Source organism: Sus scrofa, chromosome 4, assembly GCF_054392235.1.
Source record: "Sus scrofa isolate SSC_HxYL_T2T_F1_AM1 chromosome 4, Sscrofa_HxYL_maternal_Yorkshire_Landrace_v2.0, whole genome shotgun sequence".
Lineage (NCBI taxonomy): Eukaryota > Metazoa > Chordata > Mammalia > Artiodactyla > Suidae > Sus > Sus scrofa.
This window is the reverse complement of record NC_139386.1, coordinates 76,415,469-76,440,377: the sequence shown is the minus strand read 5'-3', so window position 1 is coordinate 76,440,377 and position 24,909 is coordinate 76,415,469. Positions and strand designations below refer to the sequence as shown.

At 41.7% G+C, this 24,909-nt stretch overlaps 1 protein-coding gene across 18 annotated transcripts in view; it reads right to left on the bottom strand.

Annotated features, from left to right (window-relative positions):
- ASPH (aspartate beta-hydroxylase) overlaps positions 1–24,909 on the bottom strand; it is a 203,362-nt gene that overhangs the window by 15,721 nt on the left and 162,732 nt on the right. For all 18 annotated transcript variants that reach the window (XM_021089316.2, XM_021089323.2, XM_021089329.2 and 15 more), the window contains one exon: positions 1,850–1,985. In XM_021089316.2, coding sequence (XP_020944975.2) covers positions 1,850–1,985 — 136 coding nt within the window. The remainder of the gene's footprint in view (positions 1–1,849; positions 1,986–24,909) is intronic.

Sequence of the window (24,909 nt, the reverse complement as noted above, 5' to 3'; positions counted from 1 at the left end):
ACTAGGAACCATGAGGTTGTGGGTTCAATCCCTGGCCTCTCTTAGTGGGTTAAAGATCTGGCATTGCCGTGAGCTGTGGTGTAGGTCACAAACTTGGCTCGGATCCAATGTTGCTGTGGTTGTGGTGCAGGCCAGCAGCTGTAGCTCCAATTCAACCCCTAGCCTGGGAACCACCATATACCGCAGGTGTGGCCCTAAAAAGACAAAAGATCAAAAAAAAAAAAAAAGGTGAAAATGTACAAGTTCACCAATATTGCGTGATTCCATTAATATGAGGTGTCCGAGGTAGGCAAATTCGTAGAAACAAAAAGTGCAGTTGAGAGCCAAGGGCTGGGCAGGGGCCCTGGGGAATGCTGTGAATGGGTGTGGAGTTTGAGTTTTGCATAATGAAACAGTTCTGCAGACTGGATGCATGAACATATGAATATACCTGACCCTACGGAATGTGTAGGGGTAAATTTTAAGTTATGTGTATTTCGCTAAATTTAAAAAAGTAAAAAAACCCAAACACCTAACAAAAACACAAAACCCAAGTCAAAATGTTGCCAATCAAATCGCTTCTATTATTTCCTTTCCTGTTTAATACTGTGATACACCCTGTAATGCTTTGCGCATTTCAACTTTATTAAAGCATGGGTTTCTAGCAGAGGCTATGGTTTCCGGAAATTACTGCCAGGATGTGTACTATTCTGAAGCCTTCTTCTAGGAAGCCCAACAGCTTCCATGAAGCATGAGGATGTTCATGGAACTGAGACATCAAATGAACTGGGGAATGCTTAAAGCCAACAGAATTGACTCATTCAGTGAGAGGCCAATAGATAAAATCAGCAGGCCGCGTACCTATTGACCCTATTATAGCTCTATTTAAAAAATCTTGCAGGCAGAAAGCTGACAGAGTCACTTGAAATCATGTGATCTCTCCTCTGATGGACATTTCCCTGAAATTATTGCTTAAGTTGTTCTTCGTCCCCTGACACGTAAATCCTAGTATTCTGAAAGCAAACTCAGATAAACGACTGTACTTATTTGTCCTTTAATATAAACTGACTGCTTATCATCCTCTCCGTTTACTCTCTGCAGCTAAAGAGGTGGGACACGTGCCGTTCAGTCTTCAAAGTGGATTTAGTTTTTGTACAGCTATTGCTAACCCCGGTTAACTTGAATTTCCAAGGAGAGAATTGGAGAGAGCTTTAAAGATAAGATTCAAAGCTCTTCATTCTGAGGACAGATGGATACACTCATATTGGAGCCTGGCCTATGCACCTGGGCCTGGGTTAAGCTCAAGGAATATCAGGTTGATGGAGAACCCTTTCCTGTTCTTGCTGAGCTCAGACACTAGTTATTCTGGACTTGTCATTCTTGTGTGTCACCATTCCTAACAGCCTTCACCTGCTGGGATACCATTTAGGCACCAGCATCGTCTCCACTGTACAGGAGCAAAGGCTCAGGGAAGCTCCTTTCTAAAGTGCTGATGAGCACATGGTGGGCTCTTCAGGTGTGCCTGCGTGGCAGGGCAACTCTTTGTAACAAATCATTTACCAGGAAAGGCCAGGAATATCAAAATACAATTTATATATATATATACAAAATACAATATGTGTGTGTGTCTGTATAAACACATATACATATATATGTTTATCCAAATACACATGCGCATATGCACACATGAATTCTCACACACACACACACACACACACACACACACACAGAGCGTTCATACATAGTTTCAAGAAATAATGGGTAGATTTGGATAATCTGGGTTTCCCAGGGATCCTGGCCCTGGGAAATTATGCCAGAAGCACCCCTTCCCATCAGGGTGTGGAGAAGGCTCTGGAAGTCAGGCGCTCACCTTGCTGCCACAGTGTAAACTGGCTCCAGTCGCCCTTTTCCCTCAGGTTCTCATCTTCAGGCAGGAAGAGGCCCTGGGTTCTATCCATCACTGCAAGGCCTTCGTCTCGGATTAACTTCCAGTTTCTTTCTAAGGACTAGAGGGAAGGTTCTGGTTTTACTTGACTGAAAATATGCCTGGTAAAACATTTCATCATGACAGTCAGCTTTTCGTTGGCTGGTCTGATTAGTAAGTAATGAAAATTCTCCTCTCATCTGGATGGCTTATTTCAATTTCCTCTGGGACTTCGTGTCAAGGGTATGAGAAAACCCACCTGATATTACTTTTCAGAACCAAATGCCATTGCAGCATAAGAATCTCCACAATTCCTAGGAACCTCAGAGAGTAATTCCCTCTATAATTTGTCTTTAGGTTTGCCTAGAGGTTTTTTGTTTGTTTGTTTTTCTTTTTTTTAAAAGACTATAACCTAACAAGAGGACTAATCCTGTTGATCATTTCACACCATGACCCTGCCAGGCGCTCTGTGTGACACCCCAGCAACCAAACTGGAATACAAATCACAGACTTAATTCCACTTCTCAGTAGAGGTCCTCATAAAGATGCCACTCCACATGGAAGTATTAATTAAACTTTTGAGAATATTGGAAAAATGTCCATTGGAGCATGTAATGTGTTATAAAATTAATAGCAACCCAAAACAAATAAATGCCCTCGTGTTTAGAATTCAACCAAACATTTTCCTGACTTCACACTTATGAGGGTGCTGCAGGCACCTGTCAGGAAGCACTCAGCTGGTGTGGGCAGATCCCGTGGAAGGAGAGAGTCGGGCTTTCCTCTTCTTAATCCTCACTACATGCTGCCCCTGATGAGCAGTGGGGACAGCAATGGGGGTGGGGACCGAGGGGGACAGGGGGCCAGGCAGGGCAAGCATCCTAGTGGCAGCCTAGTAGGAACTACCATCGGGAGAAAAGAATAAAAATTGCTCTCCTACTGTCTGAAAGTGGAAGGCTATACAGATATACTAGGATTTTGAAATATGAATAATTTCAAACATCTCTATGTTAAGTGAGAAGTGGATAGGGTCGTGGAGTCTGTGATAATGGATAGGCAAGAACACAACAGCTGATTTCAGCAAGAATCAGGGCTCAGGGACAGAAGTAAAACTAATGAGTTATAAACAGAGGAAGATTTTGACACACAATAGAAGCAACAATTAGCGTGCTCTGAAAATGGATGGAGTTGCTTTGTAAAACAGGAGACTCTATCTTTTGAATTATTCAAGGGAAGCTTGGAGGACCAATGACTGGATAGAGTGAAGCCCACGACAGCGTGTAAAGTGTTTTTACCAGCCATGCTTTATGACTTCATGATTCAATGTAGGATAAACAGTAAGAAGCCAGGAAGATCACCCAAGCGATCTTGGGTGCCAAAGACAGACACCCTCAGAGGCTGGTGTGAAAACACGGTGCCAGCTTCAGCCACATCTAAGGGACACCTGTTACACTGTGTGACCACAGTACATATATTAAAATAGTCTGGGGTGAGAAAGAGATTTGAAGATGAGATATTGATTTCATGCTTCTTTTTTCTCCTTTATTTCTGTCAGTCTACTGGCTTCTTTCGTTCTTAAAAAATTTTTAGCTTTGAGGCATAATTCACATATAAAATTGTAAGATATTGAAAGTTGATATACATATACATATACATTGTGTATCTGACTAATGAACATGTTTATCGTCTCATAATTTATTTAATTTTCAGGGGTGAGAACATTTAAATCCTACTGTCTTAGCAAATTCCAAGCACATACTACAGAGTTATCAACTACAGTCATGATGTTATACATCAGATCCTCAGCACTCATTCATTTTAGAGCTGAAAGCTTTTGCCATTTACCAAAACCTCTCTCTTTTCCTTCACCCCCTGTCCCGGGCACTCACCTGTCTACTCTCTGCTTCTATGAGTTTCACTTTTGTGGATGTTTTTATTTTTTTATATTATTTTATTTTATTCTTTTTTTTTTTTTTTTTTTTTTTTTTTTTTTTTTTTTTTTTGCTTTTCAGGACCACATCCGTAGCATATGGAGGTTCCCAGGCTAGGGGTCAAATTGGACCTATTTGACCAGCCTACACCACAGCCACAGCAACGCAGGATCCGAGCCGCGTCTGCAACCTACACCACAGCTCACGGCAACACCAGATCCTTAACCCACGGAACAAGGTCAGGGATTGAACCCGCATCCTCATGGATTCTAGTCAGATTTGTTAACTGCTGAGCCATGAAGGGAAGTCCTGTTGTTTTTAAATGCAGAGTCCACATGTAAGTAGTATCACACAGTGTTTGTCTTTCTGTGTCTGGTGGATCTCGAGAGGCATAATGCCCTCAACATCCATTCATGTTGCAAATGGCAGGATTTCCTTTCTCACAGCTGAGTAGTGTTCCGTAGTGCATACATGTATGTGTGTGTGCATATGTGTGTGTGTGTGTTACATCTTCTTTCTCCACTCATCCATGGATGGAAGTCAGGTTCTTTTCATATCTTGGTTATAAGGTATATAATCTTGGAAATAATTGTACAATGAACACAAAAGTGCAGATATTGCTTCAATATTTATTTTGAATCTTATTTGCATTTCTTTGGCTAGAGACCCAATCCTGGGATGGCTGGGTCTTAATGTTTTCCACAGTAGCTGCACCAATCTGTTTTATATTTCAACTTCTATGAAACCCACCCACTGATTTGTGTCAAAATCTAGAGCTGATCCTATCATCACCCTGTTCTATGCTGGTGCCAGTCATCTGTCCACAAATAATCTTGAAACCATGCCTCACAGAGTTAAAAAAAAGAAAAAAAAACCCATCCCGAGACTGTGTCCCATAGAGTGAACAGAAATGGATGGCTATCAGAAATTCCAGAGCTTGCCTTAGAACTTGCTCAAAATCCCTCTGCTTTGCAGCTCGCCTTCACAGAGCAAGCTCACCTTAATTATTTTGTTCCAGACTGCATATCCTCCAAGCTTCATATTGCCTAAACAAGACAATGTTTGCCTGAGTTGTCTTCCAGGAACTTGGAGTCAGTTGTGTCTAGTTCAAGTTGAAGCTACAAAAGGCTGGATGGGACCACCAACACTAAAACTGGCTCTGTGTAGGTGGTTGATGAATGACCTTTTGACTCAGAGGGCCAAAACCTCCATCCTCAGATTGTGTTAGATGCCTCCATTTTAAAATATACCTTCCAGGGAGTTCCCATTGTGGCTCGGCAGGTTAAGAACCCAACATAATATCCATGATGCAAGTTTGATCCCTGGCCTTGCTCACTGGGTTAAGAATCTGATGTTGCCATAAGCTGCAGTGTAGGTTGCAGATGTGGCTCAGACACAGTGTTGCCATGCCTGTGGCACAGGCCAACAGCTGCAGCTCAGATTTGACCCCTGGCCTGGGGACTTCCATATGCCGCAGGTGTGGCTGTAAAATAGCCTTTTCCTTACTTCCAATCACCTTTCCCCACACCCAAGACCACCCTGCCGCTTTTACCAATAAATATCTCAAGAGCCTGGGGTGCAGGGAGGCGATCTGAGACCAGGTCTCCCATGTCCTCCCTTGGCTGCCTTGTGAATAAACCCTTTCTTTGCTGCCACCCACCAGGCAAAGGAATCTGTTGGGTAACAATTTCAGTATTACTTCATCTTAAGAAGGTAACTGATAAATAGTAAGTCAAAGACTGAATGGCAATTAAGAGATACTCAAAAGCCCTCGCTTAGGTCTCAGGGGTTGAGAGAAAATCATGGTTTTCTCAAGAATCCCAAGATCATGGAAAGGGAAGGAAAAAAAAACCCACACCCCAGATATTCACATCTTCTCAAAAGCACCTAAATCACCAACACTCCCCGAAGAAGCTATCGTGACCTGTTCAAGTTGTTAGATAAATTTGTTCGATTCTTGTTAAACTGCCGCACAGACAGGGAGAACTACCAGCACACAGAATTCCTTTTCAAAGGAGGTTATGGGTGCCTCATACAGCAGGCACTGCTCTTCTCCCCCCAACCGCTTTCATGTCTTTTGAAAGCCGACTTTAGGGGCATCTTATCTTTGGAAAGAGTTGATCTTTTGTTCTAAAAATAGGGCACACAGCCCCAGGGGAAAATGTTAAAGTGATTGTAGTGATTGTACCATTTAATAACATTTTAAAATTTTCCTTAAGAGCAGGCTGTCCTGTGAAGTGTCACTCCTGTCCCCTCCTACCTTCTGCCCCCAGGGAAGTGTTGCTAAGGGGCTTTTCCATGAGGAGTGAGGCTTTTTAAACACTTTCTTATTTGTCCATCTACACATGGCAGAGGTGCTGGATGACAGACTTGTGGCCAAAAGGAGCAAACAAGTGCAAAAGAGCCTCCTGGTTCCCAACTTTCTTTTTCTTTTCTTTTTTGTCTTTTTTAGGGGCATATGGAGATTCCCAGGCTAGGGGTCAGATCAGACCTGTAGCCGCTGGCCTACGCCACAGCCACAGCCACAGCAACGCTGGATCTGAGCCGTGTCTTTGACCTACAACCACAGCTCATGGCAACACCAAATCCTTAACCTACTGACTGAGGCCAGGGATTGAACTCACATCCTCATGGATGCTAGTTGGGTTTGTTACACTGAGCCACAACAGGAATGTCTGGAAGTGGTATTTTCAATACAAATGACATTATACAAAATCCACATGGTTACAGGGCATTAGAGACCAAATTTAATTATGTGTGTGCATGCGTGAGAGAGACAGAGGCAATGTTATTAGTTGTCTGGCAAATAATTCTAATTTTTTAGGAAGTTCCAACAGCTCACGCAGAGCAGATCATGCCTATATGTTTAAGGGTTTCATCTGAAATATTACCTCCTTGACCCTAAATACACTCATTTCAGAAAATTGAGAAGAGAAACAAATAGCATAGGTATCTGAGTTGCCCACAAGACAACAGCTTCTGATTCTCATTTCTGGCTACACAGACTTTAGAAAACGGAGATTTGTTTGTTTTTACAGCATCACGTGGCATTCTAAACCCGTCATCAGCACTTGACTTTCAGTTAAACCTCAGCTGTATTTGGCATCCTAGTCATCTATAAATGGACTTCCCAGTTTCAAGCCCCATTAATCCTGCCGTGTGCGCCAGCTCTCCTAATCCAAGTGCCCCAACCGGTACAGGCCCATTTTCTCCCTCCCCAGATATTCTGCTCACCCCACTTGCATGGAAGACTTTTCAGCATCAAATTAGACTAGGTCCTATTTTCATTAAAGTCTTCTAAAACTGATTGCTTACACAAAGTCTTTAGAGGAGAAAACTAAAGCCAAACTAATTCTTAACTATTTCCCTTGCTATCTGCATTCAATTAAGAAATATCCATTTTAAAAAATCAAACATTACTACAAGTTGTACCATGAAAGCAGTAGACTCAATTTTCCCCAGTCCTGAGTCCAATCCCCTGCTAATTCCTTTCAATTTTTTTTTCTCAAAGTTACCTGCTTACATCTAGATAGTATGTTTATATTGCTACTCTTTGATTTATTAACTCTAGACTGTCACTCATTTCCTATCAAGGAAGGTAGCAAGTTAGCAAGGTGATGACGTCTTTTCCCTCTTCTCTGTCTAGCAATTCAGCTCATTTCACAAACCCTTCCTACATCTGGGTAAACTCATATTTTACCGAGTTGTAACAATTACACTTCATCTCACGTGTAGATTTTTTTTTTTGCCTTTTTTTTCTTTGGCTTAATTTTTGAATGCCCTTATCTTTATGGCACTGAAAGAGTACTGTAAAATCTCTTGGTGCTATTCTACCCTTTGCCCAAAACATCAAATAAGCTTCTATTTTCTTTCTTTCTCTTTTTGAAGGAACCACTCAGCAGCCATCTGTGAACGGGTTGCTGTCTGGGGTGTGCTGGACAACTGCCATCAGGGAACTTCACTTGACCTCTGCCCAGGGTGAGGCTCCCTAATTATTGGATTCTAATCCGGATAAAAGATTATCTATGTCCAAGGACACGTCACAGGCAAAATCAAATTTTTGAAAATCTGAAGCTATTCTTACACCTGACTGAAGCCTTGACTATGCACAGATTCCAGGATTTCCCCTGTGGTGCAGCAGGTTAAGGATTCTGCATTGTCACTGAAGCGTCTAGGGTCACGGCTGGGGCATGGGTTCAGTCCCTGGCCTGGGAACATCCATAAGCCGTGGGTGTAGACAAAAAACCAAAAAACTAGGTATTAAATAATTTCTCTGTAGACTTCTGAAAACATTGATCCATTGCATTATAATGCTTAGTACTGCTGTTGGGAAATCTGATGCCTTTCTTTTCTTTTCCCACATAGAATTTTAATTTTTTGAGAAATTGCCACAGTAGCTGCACCACTTTACCTTCCCCCCAGTAGTGCACAAGTTGATGCCTTTGGATTTCTTTTTTTATTTTTCCTTCTATAAGCTTTGTAGTCAGTACAGTGTGTTGGTTAGGGGTGTAAAACAGAGCCAGACTGCCTGGTTTGGAAACCTGGCTCTACCATTTATTAGCTGTGTGCTATTGGGCAGGTTACTTAATGGTTCTGTGCCTTAGACTTCTCTTTTCTAAAGAGAATAAAATACTACTACTTCCCTCTTCCAAGAAGATCAAATGTGCTAAAAGTAACTGTGCTATATTTAAATAGAGCTATGATGATAATGATGAAAATTTTAAGATCTTTATTTCTAATTTCCTGGAATCTTATGGAAACGTGCCTTAGAGTAAATCAGTGGTCCCCCCCAATGTGGAAACTCACATTTTTCAATCTTATGTTATCTAGTATAACGTCTTTAGTAATTTCTCCTCCATTTTCCACCATACTCTTTCTGGAATTTCTTTATGTTTCTATGTTGGACATGTTATATTGGAATTTTCACAACTTTATATTTTCCAGTTTTGTCTTCTTCTTTGTCCATCTGGGAGACTTCCTTGACTTAGCCTCTAATACTGTTATTAAATTCTTTTTCTGCAAATCACATTTCTTAATTGCTGAGAGCCCTGCCTCTTTTAATAAGCATCCTATTCTCTTTTCACGGCTGCACTCTCTTCTCTTATTGCTCTGAGTATATTAGAGCTATTAAGTTGGCCTTTGCTTCCCAATTTTTCTGTTTGCTGTGAACTACAGAATTCTTTCTGATTTTGTTTTATCTTCTTCAGAGTTGAAGGTCTCTCCAATGTGAGGTGACCCCTGGATGTTAGTCCTATAGAACTGAGTTATCATTGGAAACTCTGTGGGAAAGGGCAGAGCCCATGATTGACAGGCTTCACTCTTGGGTGCACTGTCAGGCTAGTGTTTTCTCAGGGCTCCCTAAAATGTCAGGACAGACAGGCCTCTTTTTTGAGGCTACATACTTTTTTAGTTGCTGTAGTACCAGGTACGTGAAATTCCTTCTCTTTGAAGTCTCTGCAAGACTTACTTCACTCTCACCTTTCTTGCATCTGCCATTTCCAAAAAGCATTGACGTTGTCTTCTGCTATTATTGCTGCCCTCCATTTTTTTTATTTGTAGGTTTATAGTATTATTATTATTATCATTATTTTTACAGCCACACCTGCAGAACATGAAGTTCCCAGGCTAGGGGTCGATTCGGTGCTGTGGCTGCCAGCCTACGCCACACCCACAGCAATGCCAGATCCGAGCCACATCGCAACCTATGCCACAACTTGCAACAATACCAGATCTTTAATCCACTGAGCAAGGCCAGGGATCAAACCCACATTCTCACAGATGCTATATCAGGTTCTTAACCTACTGAGCCACAACAGGAACTCCCATTTTTATTTCTTAATTGCCATTTATGTGAGGTTTCGTGGGGAGGTGTTACATGTGATGTGTCCGCTTTTGCGTAACCAAGCCTCATTCATATTTTTCATACACCTCTAAGAGCTGATTATTATAGACTGCTTACCTCCTTCTCTTCTCTTAAACTAGAAAGATCTTGTAACATATAATTCCACTTTCTAGTGAAGTTTAGAAATGAAATCCTACTGGCTTGCAAAAGCCTTTATCAACCCCTCAAATGTGTCTACAAAAGGTGACAAAACTCAAAGTAATGATGTTCCTGTGAAAAAAATTTATCAACAGAGAAGAAAGCATTCTCAGCATCATATTTCACATTTTAAACCAAACTCTGCTAATCCATACATTGATTATTGTCAACCAATTTGTCTTCACCTCTTGGCCTCTACACTTTCCTTGCATCATAGTTGCTACAGACCCAATTCCATGATGTGCTCAGGTGATGATAAAATTACGATGCTTGAAGCTTGACATAAAATCACTTGAATTTTGTCCTAATCAAACAAAATTCATTTAACTGAGCTTTAAATATTTTCTTCTGTGGAGGAAAATAGGACTGCTCAGAGGAACATTTTTGCTGAAGGCAGTTAGGAAATGTCGCAGATCGATACGTAAGGAAAGTCACTAATGGCATTAGTTTGCCAGGGCTGCCATAACACAACCCCACAGACTGGGTGACTTAAATAGGAGAATTGTGTGGTCACCCAGATCTGGAGGCTGGAGTCCAAGATCAAGGTGTCAGCAGGTTTGGTTTCTTTCGCATCCTCTCTCCCTGGCTTGCAGATGGGCATCTTCTGTCCTTCCATGTCTTTCCTCTGTGTGCATGTACACCACTCTTTGTTTAAATGTCCCTTTCTTATAAGGACACTAGTCATACTGGATTAGGGACCAGCCTAACAGCCTCATTTTAACTTAACTACCTCTTTAAAGGCCCTGTCTCCAAGCATAATCACACTCTGAGGTCCTAGCAGGGTTAAGAATTCAATACATAATTTTTGAGGGCACATGATCAACCTGTAACACGACTGAAGATTCAGGGTAAAACTAGATCCAGCTATGAAAGCAAAGAGCAGATAGAAGGGGATCAGGAATCAAGTAAATCTATAGCAGCAAATAAAACACAGGGAAAAAGTCAGGAAGGGTGATGCTTTGAACATGTGCACAGGAGTTTCCATTGTAGCTCAGCGGTTAACAAACCCAATTCGGATCCATGCATGAGGACACAGGCTGGGTCCCTGGCCTTGCTCAGTGTGTTAAAGATCCAGTGTTTTGCCATGAGCTATGGTGTAGGGCGCAGACGTGGCTTGGATCTGGCATAGCTGTGGCTGTGGTGTAGGCCAGCAGCTGCAGCTCCAAATTAACCCCTGGCCTGGGAACTTCCATATGCCATGGGTGTGGCCCTAAAAAGCAAAACAAACAAACAAACAAAAAAACCCCAAAAAACCCTATGTAGGCAAAACATCATACAAGAGCTCATAGGAGTTCCCGTGTAGCTCAAAGCGTTGTTACTACTGTGGCTAGGGTCACTTTAGTAGCACAGGTTTGATCCCTGGCCAGGGAACTTCGGCATGCCATGGGTACAGCCAAAACAAAAATGAAAAAGAAATTGTAGAGCTCAGATTAACATAAGCAAGATTAAGGTAAATAACTGTGTATGATTAGCTGTTAAGAAAAAAGGGAACTGAAAAAACCCAGACATTGCCAATTGGGAAGTCCCAGAGACCTCTGAACTGTATGTACCTGGAAAGGTTCTGACTCTAAATGAAGAGAAGGGATGGGGTCAAAGACTATTCTAGGCAACATTTATACATAAAATTGGAGTCAGAGGAATTGATAACAATGGTGCATTCGTAGGATGGATAGCAAATTTTACCTAATTGTCCAAAAGGCTGCTGGGTTACAGGTAATTATTTTAGGAATTTTATATCTGTTTTTTTTTTTTTTTTTTTAAAGATAGTCACTTTACTTAAATCTTAGCCAAAACATGCCTACACTTCACATTGTGATGAGACGACATGGGGTAGCAGTGTCCTCTGCCTTAGAAAGAATGTACCAGGGTAGAGGGGTGGCCCCCTGAGTGCTGAGCTGCAGTTAGGAAATTAGAGCAAACACCATAATAAGTGCAACGCTCTCACAGCAAACTCATCTTAATAAAATCTCCAGGGAAATTAGTAGCATTGAAAGAGCAAGCTCTTGCTGGTCCAAATATATTTCAATCAGAGCTCCTGTTTTTCAAGTTTGAATATAAAAATAAAGGAAAACATCTGATATTCCTTATTGGGGAAATAAACAAAGACCCGCCACGTGAGGAAAGCGAGGGCTGTGTGTTCAGAGCGAGTGGGAAAGCCTTCTGGTGACACAAGGGAAGACTTTGGCTGTGACCTGATTGGAGGCTGCTGGCCCCAGGGAAGCGGTAGGCAGGCTGACTGGATGCTGGGGGTCCCAGTGGTTTGTTAGGGGAGCATATTTGGCTTTCTCTGGTTGGTCTTAGGTTGAAAGTGGAGATAAACATTAGAGAAGTTGTCAGTTAGGAATCAGGTCCTGGCCGTTTGGGGCAGAAGATTATAGAAGGTATTGTTTAGCTTCCTGGACCGTCTCTGGAGAGGGCGATCTGGCTTATTGCAAGTCTGATTTACAGCAGCCTGGCTTCCTGGGTTATGTATTGTAGAAAAGGGGTTGGTTTTCCTGGCAGGTTGCTGCAGGTTGTGGGTTAAAGTTCTGGGTTTCTGAAAGGTCTGGCCATGGTGGCTTGGTACATTTAGTCTCTCGTTGTCCTTACCGATGGAAAAGGATCACATCAAGTACGTAGCACAGGGTCAGGGAAGAGTCTGGAAGGACTGAATTCTGTTCTTTCTAAAGGGGCAGTTGAGGGGGGGAGGGTGCGCAAAGGCTTCTTCTCCTAGGAGAAAGGAAAAAGGATAGTCCAGGTTGCCAGGAGAAACAGCCAGCCTGCGGGGTTCAAGGTCTCAGAGAGCAAAGGAGATCCATGTTCCTGGGACTCCAGCCTAGACTGGCCAGGACGCTGGCCAACTTGCTCGTCAGAGGAAAGTAAAGGGGAGACAGGGCTTTGTCTCCCCTTCGCGATCCCCCCAGATGGAAGAGTGCCCTGGGCGATGTCTGGAGGGAGTAAAAAGCTCCAAGTCCCTAATCGCCAGGGGCTGAAAGTCTGAGATAGACATTCTCCTTAGATATAAAATGAACCACTTGATAAACAGATACGCAAATATTCTACACATAATGTGTGTGGATGCACATTTAACACCTCAGTGGAGGTGTACGTGTATTAAGCTATGGATCATGACCCACTCATCATACAATCTGGAGCTGCAAACGGTGCACCACCCTAGAGGTACAGCTTGCAACACAGTGCCCGGTGCTGTAGGTCACACCCTGGACTGGACCTCCCAATGGGGGCAGAGATAAAGCCAATTTTTAGACACCTTCTAAAAAACTGACAAATACTGAAAACTCATTGATTTTGCTTTGAGAAAGAAAATGACCTTTTAGTTTGAACTAATTCAAAGAATTTCAAATATTTCATCCTTCTAATATGTTATCATAACTGGCACCTTATACCATCCTACAATCTCTGCAGAGTGTCGAAGCTTAGAAACACTCTGAAACACACACAGGCACATCCACACTGGTGCAGTTTTGTTGTGTTGTGTTTTGTTTTTGCACCTTGGAGGAGAGGAGGAAGTGAGGCAATGATTTTGAATCTGGAGAGAAAGAAACTAAGGCTCAGATGGCTGAAAAGACTTTGCCAAGATGTCGGAGCTGAAAGCAAAACTAATCTGCTTCTAGGTTCATTTTATTTATTTTATTTTATTGCCTTTTTTTTCTTTTTCTTTTTTTTTTTTTTTAGGTCTGCACCCTCGACACATGGAAGTTCCCAGGCAAGGCAGTCGAATGAGAGCTGTAGCTGCCGGCCTACACCACAGCCACAGCAATGCAGGATCCAAGCCGTGTCTGCAACCTACACCACAGCTCATGGCAAAGCCAGATCCTTAACCCACTGAGCAAGGCCAGGGATCGAACCCAAACCCTCATGGAATCTAGTTGGATTGGTTTCCACTGCACCACAATGGGAACTCCAAGCTTCTAGGTTCATTTTAAATTACATAACCACTAAATTGTGTAAATTCTCTGGACTGTCGTCATTTTTACTGAAAATATAATTGGAATCCAAAAGTCTAAAGTCTGATTTAGAAAAATAGGATTAAACTATTACGTTAATCTTAAAAAACTGCTTTCAGCACTTCTTTACCCTATATTTGCTTTTCCATAAAATTGATAATCCTCTTAATTTACAGTTTAATTCCACTGTAATCTGACACTTTTGCTTCTGTCTCCATCTAATTCATTTCCAATGCAGTTCAGTGAAAACATTCAAATATTTAATCAGACAGATGCAAATGCCAAACTGCGAATGTAGTCCTGCCTGAGTCTTATTTTTGTCCAGGTGGTCTTATTCCTACACAATGGGTTTCTTAATTAATAAAAGCCACAGTCTGAGGGAAAATGCCAGACAGAGTATCATTCTAATCAATCATTCTTAGGCACCATGTCACAGCCTGGCAAATATTACTGGGCACTTCTCCAACTGGAATAAAAGTACAGTATGAGGAAGGAAAACTTATCTGTGATGCTATATGTTTATATCAGAGCAGCTCTTTTGAAAAACTCAGAAAAAGGATGCAAGTGTTTTCCTTTTCCCCAATGATGAAGACAAAGGTAGGCAACAGGGAAAAAATGGGAAAGAGTTATTCGGAGCTATGGTTTTTCAGTTGCTATTGCCTGTCGTTGCGTTCTCAATGTTACTACCTCGGTTTCAATGCATGCATGTTTATGTCTAAATTAGCCATGGAATGATTTGGATCAAAAAGCTAATCTTGGAATTCTTGTCATGGCTCAGCAGTTAACGAATCCAACTAGTATCCCTGAGGACTCGGGTTTGATCCCTGGCCTTATTCAGTGGGTTAAGTATCTGGTGTTGCCGTGAACTGTGGTGTAGGCTGGCAGCTGTGGCTGTGATTCGACCCCTAGCCTGGGAACCTCCAAATCCTGCTGGCGCAGCTCTAAAAAAAAGACCTCCCCTTCAAAAAAAAAAAAAAAGAAAGAAAGAAAGAAAGAAAAAAAACAACGTAGTCTCCAAAAAGAAAAGCAAAATTCTTAAGTATGATGGCTTTTCTCTCACTGGAAAAAATTTCTTTGCCCTTTCTTATTTATAACTTAGCAAGGATGTGAATCCATTTTTGTTTCTATTTCGATGTTAAATACCCCCAAGCTACTTGGGGCTTTCATACTTGTTATTTGGACAAAAAAATAACTCAATTTGAATGAAAATATTCCAAAAAGAGAAAACTCGACGGGGATATTTTTCTTTAAATTTTTTTTTTCACCACTTGGTACAGACTCTTAACACCCCCAGTGTACAGAAATTTGCCAAATTCCAAGCTACACAATAAGGGGAGAACAATGGCAGTTCAACCAAAAAGAAAACACAGATGATACATTTATTTTACTGAACATTGTCCTGTGCTTCAAGAAAACTGCACTCCACAGCTCCCTGGAACATACGATGAGGCTAATTTAAATGAAAATGTGCTATCCATGTTAGTTAATCGTTACTCAAAGGCCAGAATCTGGGTAATTATTCTAAAAGGAGTTTGGTCAAACATGGCAGCTCCCCCATCTAGAAGGGTCCCACCTTAGAATATTCATGCCTGGGTGACTGTCTGTGATTCACAATAGTCAAATCTGTAATTTGAAAACAGAAAAACATCTTGATATGCAAGTGGGTGTCAATTAAGTGGTCCTGGGCCCCAGGTCTCCTCACATAGCAAATTCTCTCTTGTCACCATCATTACTGGCAAGGGGTCACCTTGAAATTACTTTTTTTTGAAAGTCTTGACATAAACAATATTAACATTTCTGCTAATAAAAGTAGATAGTAGGAGTTCTCGTCATGGTGCAGTGGAAACGAGTCCAACTAGGAACCATGAGGCCTCAGGTTCGATCCCTGGCCTCGCTCAGTGGGATAAGGATCTGGCATTGCCGTGAGCTGTGGTATAGGTTTCAGATGTGGCCTGGATCTGGCTCTGTGGTGTAGGCCATCGGCTACAGCTCCAATTAGACCCCCTAGCCTCGGAATATTCATATGCCACGGGAGCAACCCTGCCCCGCAAATAAATAAATAAATAAATAAATAAATAAATAAATAAAAGTAGATAGCAAAGTAGAACTAACTTCACAATCACAAAGCACTGATTTTGAAACCCAAGCTGTCATCCACTTGAGAGTCTATGCTGCTGGGGGCCTTGTGATTAAAGCCCAGGACTTGCTTTTCTTCCTAGATGAAGCAGAGCTTAAAGCAGGCAGGGCTGAAGGGAAGAAGCCCAGAGAAATAGAATGTTGAGATAAAGACTTAATTGGCAAAAAGGAGAATAACATGAGCCATAAGGGCAGACCTCACTTGGAGTGCGTAGGGCATGGGCTGGAGGACAAGGAGACCCCAGTTCCAGTCCCAGCCCTGATCCATGAACATGGGACCTTGAGCAAATTTCTGATTTCCTCTAATCTTTATTTACTCAAATATAAGTGCATAAAACCATACCTATCTTAAAGAGTTGTTTAAAGATTAGAAGTATTATGTACAAAAGCATTTAGCAAATTGATTACAAATAGAAGACATTTATTTATTTTTATTTTTTATTTTTTTTGTCTTTTTGCCTTTTCTTGAGCCGTTCCCGAGGCATATAGAGGTTCCCAGGCTAGGGGTCTAATCAGAGCTGTGGCCACCAGCCTACACCAGAGCCACGGCAACTCGGGATCCGGGCCACGTCTGTGACCCACACTATAGCTTAGGGCAACGCCGGATCCTTAACCCACTGAGCAAGGCCAGGGATTGAACCTGCAACCTCATAGTTCTTAGTCGGATTCATTAACCACTGCACCATGGTGGTAACTCCACGAATAGGAGACATTTAATACATGACAGCTGTTATGCTCTTATTTCAATAATACATAAAATTTCAAAATTGGCTTTCCAACTTATTTTTTAGAAACTAGAAAGTACTTTCCTATGAAAACAAGATAATACATTAAAATGATACATCATAACAATAATGTTTATTGAGTACTTCCTACTTATTAAATAAACATGGAACACGTCCTAGGCGCTTGGCAGCTAATGAAATAGAAGCAAGAAGAAATCTTGCTCAATATCACATGGCTAGTAAGGAATGGGGCCAAAAAATGGAAACCAGGCAATGTAGCTGTGGAGCAGATGCTCTAAACTATTTCACTGCATTGCTATCCACAGACAAATGGATCTAGAGGTGTTATATATATGTACAGAATGGAGTATTACTCAGCCATAAGAAAGAACGAAATTCTGTCATTTGCAGCAACGTGGGTGGACCTAGAGAGTATTATGCATAGTGAAATAAGTCAGACAGAGAAAAAACAAACACTCTGTTATCACTTGCATGTGGAATCTAAAAAATTTAAAAAATGCTTGAATATCACAAAACGGAAACAGACTTGATGATACAGAAAACAAACTAGTGGTTACCTGTGGGGCAGACAGAAGGAGGAGGAGCCATAAAGCATATGGATTAAAAGATACAAACCACTATTTATACAATAGATAAGCAGAAAGGGTATACTGTGCCACACAGGGAATTATTGATAACTTTTTTTTTTTTTTCTAATGGCTGTACTCTCAGCAGATGGAAGTTCTCAGGCCAGCGATTGAATCCAAGCTGCAGCTGTGACCTATGCAACATCAGATCCTTAACTCACTGCACTACAGTGGGAACTCCTGTGTACAAACTGTACAAAAACTGAATCACTATGCTGTACCCCTGAAGCTAACATAATATGGTAAATTAGTTATACGTCGATAAAAACAAAACCAGCAAAACAAACAAACAAAAACAGACTATGGCTATGGAGTGGATGGTCTAACCTGCACGGCCTCACTGACAGTTAAGTCAGGAGTTCTTCATCAACCCCCAGAAACCTGTTTATTTTCTAACATACTTGAACTACACTATATATATCACAGCTTCCCATTTTTTAACAGATTTATTGAGACAACTCACATGCCATAAAAATTTGCTCAATTAACTTTTTACAATTCAGTGGCTTTTAGGATATTCACAGAGTTATGAAACCATCAACACTAACTAATTTTAGAATGTTTTCATCACACCAAAAAGTAGCTCCTTACACATGAGCAGTCACTCACCCTCAGCCCCTCCCCTCGATCCTGGGCCACACCAACCTACTTCTTCTCCCTCCTGCTTTGCCTGTCCACACACAGTTCATAGGGATATAATTGTGCAAGGTGGTTCATTCATGTTGTACCATGGATCTCAGAGCTGGGTCCTCTTTGATTGCCATTGTGTAGATATATCACATTTTGTTGGAGTCCCTGTAATGGCTTAGCAGAAACGAATCTGACTGGTATCCACGAGGACGCAGGTTTGATCCCTGGCCTCGCCTAAGGATTAAGTTGAGGATCCCGGTGTTGCCGGGAGTTGTGGTGTAGGTGGCAGATGCGACTCGGATCCAGAGCTGCTGTGGCTGTGGTGTAGCCTGGCAGCTACGGCTCTGATTCGACCCCTAGCCTGGGAACCTCCATATGCTGTGGGTGCGGTCCTAAAAAAAAAATGATAAAATAAAATAAAATAAAAAGACCAAAAAAAAGGTGTATCACATTGTGTTCCCTGCCTGATGGAGAGGTACACGCCAAGTCTGCACTTCTTTGAAAAATTTTTTCTTAAGTATATTTTCAGGGTTGAATTATGATCCCCAAATTTATATGCTGAAGATGTACCCCCCCCAGCACTTGCCTTATGTAAATACAGATAACTTTTCTTCTTCCTTTCAGTCTCTTAATGTTAAGTAGAATGTTAGATATAGGTTTTTCATAGCTGTCCCTTTACAGACTGGGAAAGTTCCCTTCTATTCCTAGTTTTTTACGTATTGATTTTTATCAAGAAAGGGCATTGGATTTTGTCAAATGCCTTTTCCATTCATTTCTAATGAATTTCTGATCATTTCTAATGAAATGATTATGTAATTTTAATTCTCTATTCTATAAATGGTTTGTCATGGTTATTGATTTCATTTCATTCTGGAGAAAAAACCCACTTGGGCATGGCACATAATTCCTTTTATATGTTGCTGGATTTGGTATGCTAATTTTCTGAGGATTTTTGTGTCTGTATTCATAAAGAATACTGGCTTACAGTTTTCTTTTCCTGTGATGTCTTTGTTAGGTTTGAGTATCAGGATTAGACTGGCCTCATACAGCAAGTCAGAAAAATTTTCCTCCTCTTTCACTTTTTGGAAGAGTTTGTGAAGAGGATTTGGTTTTCAATGGACCCAGCTTCAAATCTGCTGATTAGTTCCTCTACTGCACAAATCTGTTATTGAATCTGTGTGGTGTTGTCCTTTATGACTCCAAATTTTCCACTTGATTTTTTCTATTATTTCTATCTCTTTATTAATATTCCCTATTTGGTGACACACCATCATCATCATTTCCATTATTCTTTAAACATGGCTTCCTACAGGTATTTGAACATGTTTTATAATAGCTGATTTAAAGTCTTTGTCTAAATACCATATGATATCACTTATAACTGGAATCTAATATCCAGCACAAATGAACATCTCCTCAGAAAAGAAAATCATGGACTTGGAGGAGAGACTTGTGGTTGCCTGATGGGAGGGGGAGGGAGTGGGAGGGATCGGGAGCTTGGGCTTATCAGACACAACTTAGAATAGATTTACAAGGAGATCCTGCTGAATAGCATTGAGAACTATGTCTAGATACTCATGTTGCAACAGAAGAAAGGGTGGGGGAAAAACTGTAATTGTGATGTATACATGTAAGGATAACCTGACCCCCTTGCTGTACAGTGGGAAAATAAAAAAAAAAATAAATAAATAAAGTCTTTGTCTAGTAAGTTCAGCATCTAGAACCCTCATAAACAGTTTTTACTGACTGCATTTTTTTCTAATAACGTATATATTTTTCTGTTTATTTCTATGTCATGTCATTTTTGTTGAAAATGGACATTTCAGATAACATAATGTGGCAACTCTAGAAAGTAGATGCACACCCTACTCCAGCATTTGTTGATGATTTTTGTTGTTACTGCTTGTTTGGTGACTTTCTTGGAATAATTCTGTGAAGTTTCTATTACTCTGGGGTACTGGATGACCACTAGAGCTTCTTCTTGGTGAGTTTAATGGTCAACTAATGAAAGGTCAGAAATTTGACCTTTAACCAATAACTCTTCCTCCCTTTGCTGAGGTGGGGGAAAGTTTGGGGGTATGCCTGTGATGCTCAGGCAGTTTACAACTCTGCTCGAGCCTTCAGTTCTTGCTTGTGCAATGTCTCAAGGTCAGACAAAGGTGGAAGACTGTGTCCTCTCAGGTACTTCCTGGACACGCTCGCCACGCTGCACGCACGTGCATTGGCTTTCCACATCCCCAGGAATATGTTGGAGCTTTTCAAAGTCCTGCCTGGACAGATCTTCTTTTTTAAGCCTTTTTTTTTTTTTTTTTTTTTGGCCAGGTTCTTGTTAGCCCTAATTGGTACCGCTGCCTTGGGCAGCTGTGATATTTTAAAAACAACCACAAGATTGTCTTGTCTAACAGCCTGGGATGAAGTTTTGCTTATGACTGAGTTCAAATAACAATAATGTCCTGATGACAGGGTTTTTTGAGCAGCACGAAATAGGTCAAAGAGTGATACTGCCTTGGGGGCGAAACTTTTTCAAGTGCTCCAAACTTCATGGGCTCCCACCAAGGCCTGAAAGGCTGTGGTCTTCATAGGCAGTGTTGTGAGACTGCCAGTTTTCAAGGCTACCCTGGAGCTGGGGAGGAATGGCTGGGAGTAAGTCAAGTTACCATCCCACAAATCCTGCTGTTCTTACTGATGTTTAGCAGGTTTTCTTGACCAAACACTCCACAGACTGCTATAAGTCTTTGGTTAATGTAAAGAGTTCCAAAGTTGATTTAGACAATTTTTCTCCATGTTTTCATTGCTTTTATGGAGGGGTAAATTCACAGAGATATTCTTTCTGCCATTCCAAAGGCCTACCCCAATATTTTATAAGCAGTTAATCAGCTGAAGTTTCAACAGGAACTCTGAACGGTCTAAATAACCTTCCTTTTTATGCAGCAGCAATTTCCAGGCTAGAACACTCTTGTTCCTAAAACAGCAGGGAGAGAGCATTTTTCTCTTCTCCAAGCCATCCTGTTGCAGTGCAGAAGAAGTAAGAGAGAGTTTTCCTCACTCTCAGCAAAGAAGAATGCCACTTGTACCAACTATTACATATAGGAAATGCCAAGTGATAAGATTTTTACATTTCTGAAATTTCCAACACATCTATGAAACCATTAGAGAAAAGAATGTTTATAAAAACTCATAGCTCAGTGGGTTAAAGGATCTGGCGTTGCCGCGAGCTGTGGTGTAGGTTGCTGACACGACTCGGATCCCACGTTGCTGTGGCTCTGCATCTATAGCTCTGATTTGAGCCCTAGCCTGGGAACCTCCATATACCGTAGGTGCAGCCCTAAAAAGCAACAACAACAACAACAACAAACCCTCATACAACAAGCCTGATTTTTGAGTGTCTATCATGTATCAGATACTGTGCTGGTCCTGAGTAAGATGGACATGGTCCCTCTTACAGTCTCATAGGCTCTTATTTTATTTTACTTTGTATTTTCTGATCTTTTTAGCGCCACACCTGTGGCATATGGAAGTTCCCAGCTAGGGGTTGAATAAGAGCTGCATCTGCAACTCACACCACAACTCATGGCCATGCCAGATCCTTAACCCACTGAGCGAGGCCAGGGATCAAACCCACGTCCTCGTGGATACTAGTCAGGCTTGAAACCCGCTGAGCTACAATGGGAACGCCTCATGGGCTCTTAGAATACAGTGTGCTAAGGGCTTAAAAAGGATGTAGAAGGTATTTTGTATGCAGCTTTGATCCCGTGTTGCTGTGGCTGTGGTGTAGGCTGGCAGCTACAGCTCTGATTCAACCCATAGCCTGGGAACTTCTATATGCTGCAGGTGCAGCCCTAAAAAGAAAAAAGAAGAAGAAGAAGAAGAGAAAAAAAAGGGAGACCCCAAAGCAGAGAACAGTGTTTCGATCTGAGTCAGCGAGGGCACTGGCCACTGTAGGTCACTTTCCAACATTCACTGTGATCCTTCCTCTTTCCTAAGAGATCCCTGATTTAGTTCGAGTGTTCCCTCTCCCCCCAGATAATCCATTCGATTTAGCAGAATCTGACCCTTCCCTGGCTCTAGTGGTTGATCTGTTGCTTTAGGGAAAATCTCACAGCCTCTTGCTAGTACTTCATTCAGAGTAGAGATGTGATGGAAACTGGTTCAGTCAGACTGTGTTCCTGCCCGATGGAGAGGGACACTCTTTCTCCTGTTAAAAGCCTACTGCTCCAGCCTATTGCCAGCTACTTGGTTTCTTAGGCTCCCTTGTAACTGTGAGCACCCACATATATGGTTTTGGCCAACAGGAGAGGGTCTGCTAGGTTTCCACAAGTCCACTTAGGGCTGATGTGGGGGTTCAACAATGTTATGAAATTCCCACCTTCCATCTCTCCCACTTGCTGCTGGGCAACCATCATGCAAAAAGCCAGCACGGGGCAAAAGTGACCAAGGAGCAAGAGTAGTGACAAGAAAATCTTCCCCAGATTACACCACCCTGAAGTCTGCCCTGCTGCTAGGCTTCCTTAACATGAGTCAATCAAATTCTTTGTTGTTTAAGACAGGCGCATCTACGTTACTTGAACTTGAAAGCATCCTGAAAGCTACAGCAGGGAAATAAACTCATAAAGAGACCAAAGAAAAAAATAAGATTAGATAGTAGAGGGGGATCAGAGGAACTCAGTGTGATTCCATCTGAGATAGGATGGAATTTTACAAAGGAAAAACCATCACTGACAATGCTCAATGCAGTAGATAATTCAAGGAACAAGTTTTTCCTGTACTATTTCTGCTTTGGCTATAGAACCTCTTTAAATCGATCTGCATTCACTGTCCCCACACCATGGTTTTTTGATCTATAAAATATTCAAAGGCTAACTGATGACATCCTACTTTACAACTGGATTGTGATCATTATAAAGTGTGCTTCTGCAATAAGATATGAAATAAACAGTGTTAAGGAAGATATTTAATGTAAGGATACTGAAAACGCAATGAAAGTTTTCTCCTCAAGTAGACCGAATTGATCAATGAAGTCTTCTAAGTCTTATAGACACATTTTACTCACAATGGTCTTTAACCAAAATATTACAAAACATGTAAAATATATACCTGAAGGTAAAGAGCACAGTATAAAGAATTCTGTATATCCATCATCTAGATTCCAAAATTATCAATATTTTGTCCCGCTTGCTTTTCCCTCCTCGCCTCTCTCAGATGAGAGTGTGCCTGGTGGTAAAAACAGCCCAGGAGCCCAGGGTGACCCTCCCTGTCCGAATGAGCGTGGGTTGAGGGGAACACTTGGTAAGACGAGCGCTGTTGCCTACAACCCAGACCCTCTCAAGAGCCAAACCTCATGTCCTTCCCAAAGGTGGAAAAGTTTGGGTATAAATGAAGAAAAGGAGAAACAGTGGCTGAAGTTAAGAGGATGAATAAGGGGGGTATGTCACGGGGACTCCAATAGTACACGAACACCTCGAAGAGGCTGGGGGCGAGACACTGTCTTCTCAGTGACACCTGATGTCTAAATGGGGGACTCCATCTGCTGCTAGGACCACTCTTACTTTTGGAACTAAGAGAGCTCCTGGAGGCGGGCCACCCCAAGTGGACTCGCCCTGGGGGATACTTTCCTAAGATGTGATGATGGACTGAACTCATTATTAATGACTGAATGAGATCTAGTAGCCGTGGCAGCGTCAGTTAACTCTTAGCATCCTTTTGTCAGAAGGGCTCTGTTGGTCAAAACCTAGGGGTGGTGTGGGATAATACAAGAAAGATATCTGGCCTTTGTCTCCACTTTGGGGCACAAACCTCCTAAAATGCACAAAATTGCCTGAATAACAGGAGTGACTTTGTCATTCAAAGGAGCCCCTTTGGAGCACAAGTGAATTTATGCCAATGTGACCACTTAGCCTGGGGCCCAGGTCGCCTCAAGTTGGGGCTGGTCACCAGAAAGATAAGATGATTAGAAGGTTGGAACTTTCAGCCCCACCCACCACTGGAAGGGAGGGAGGTCAGGTTACAGGGGAGGGTGCTGCAGATTAAGCTCCACAAAAACTCTAGAACCACAAGATTTGATGAGTTTCTGGGTGGATGAGTGTGTCCACACACCAGGAGGGTGGTGTACCCCAGTTCCTCAGGGACAGAGGCCACTGGACTTGGGACCCTTCTGGACCTCACCCTCTGACCTCTTCATTTGGCTGTTCTCTGTATGCTTTACAATCTCCTTTATAATAAACTAGCAAACCTGAGTAAATCTTCTGAGTTCTGCATACTACTCTGAAAAATTAACCCCCAGGGGACGGTCATAGGGAAACCTCTGATTTTACAGACAGTTGGTCAGAAGCTCATGTGACAATCTGAACTTGCTTTTGGCATCTGAAATGGGGGGCAGTCTTCTGGGATTGGGCCCTTAACTTCTGGGATCTGATGCTATCTCCAGGTAGCTAGTATGAGAATGGAGTTCAATTTGTAGGGCACCCAGTCAGTGTCCCCTGAAAACTGGAGAATTCCCCGGTGGTGTTGAAAAACACACTTTGACTATGTGTAATCAGTTGTTTGAAATCAGGATGTCTTTTCTTGTATGAACAATGTACATATGGCCGTTAGATTCTCAGGCCAGACCACTGAAGACCATCTAATGCATGCGATAAATGATGTCTTTTACATTTTGAATAGTAAACAAGATTTCCATTTTATTAAGGTATCTAAGAAGAAGGAGTTTATCAAAAAAGTGTGCCAAAATCAGAAAGTAGACATTCTTACAGTTTGGATTCAATCTACCATTATAAAAGCTTGCAATATATACATATTTAAGCCAGTAAGTTGTTGGAATCACTTCATTTCTTAACCTACATATCTACCACAACATTTTCTAAAAATATGCGTATCTAATTTTTTTTTAATATACTGAGGACCAGTGGTTCTTAGAGTGCGGGCAGGGACATTGGGGGGTTCTCTTGGCCCATGAG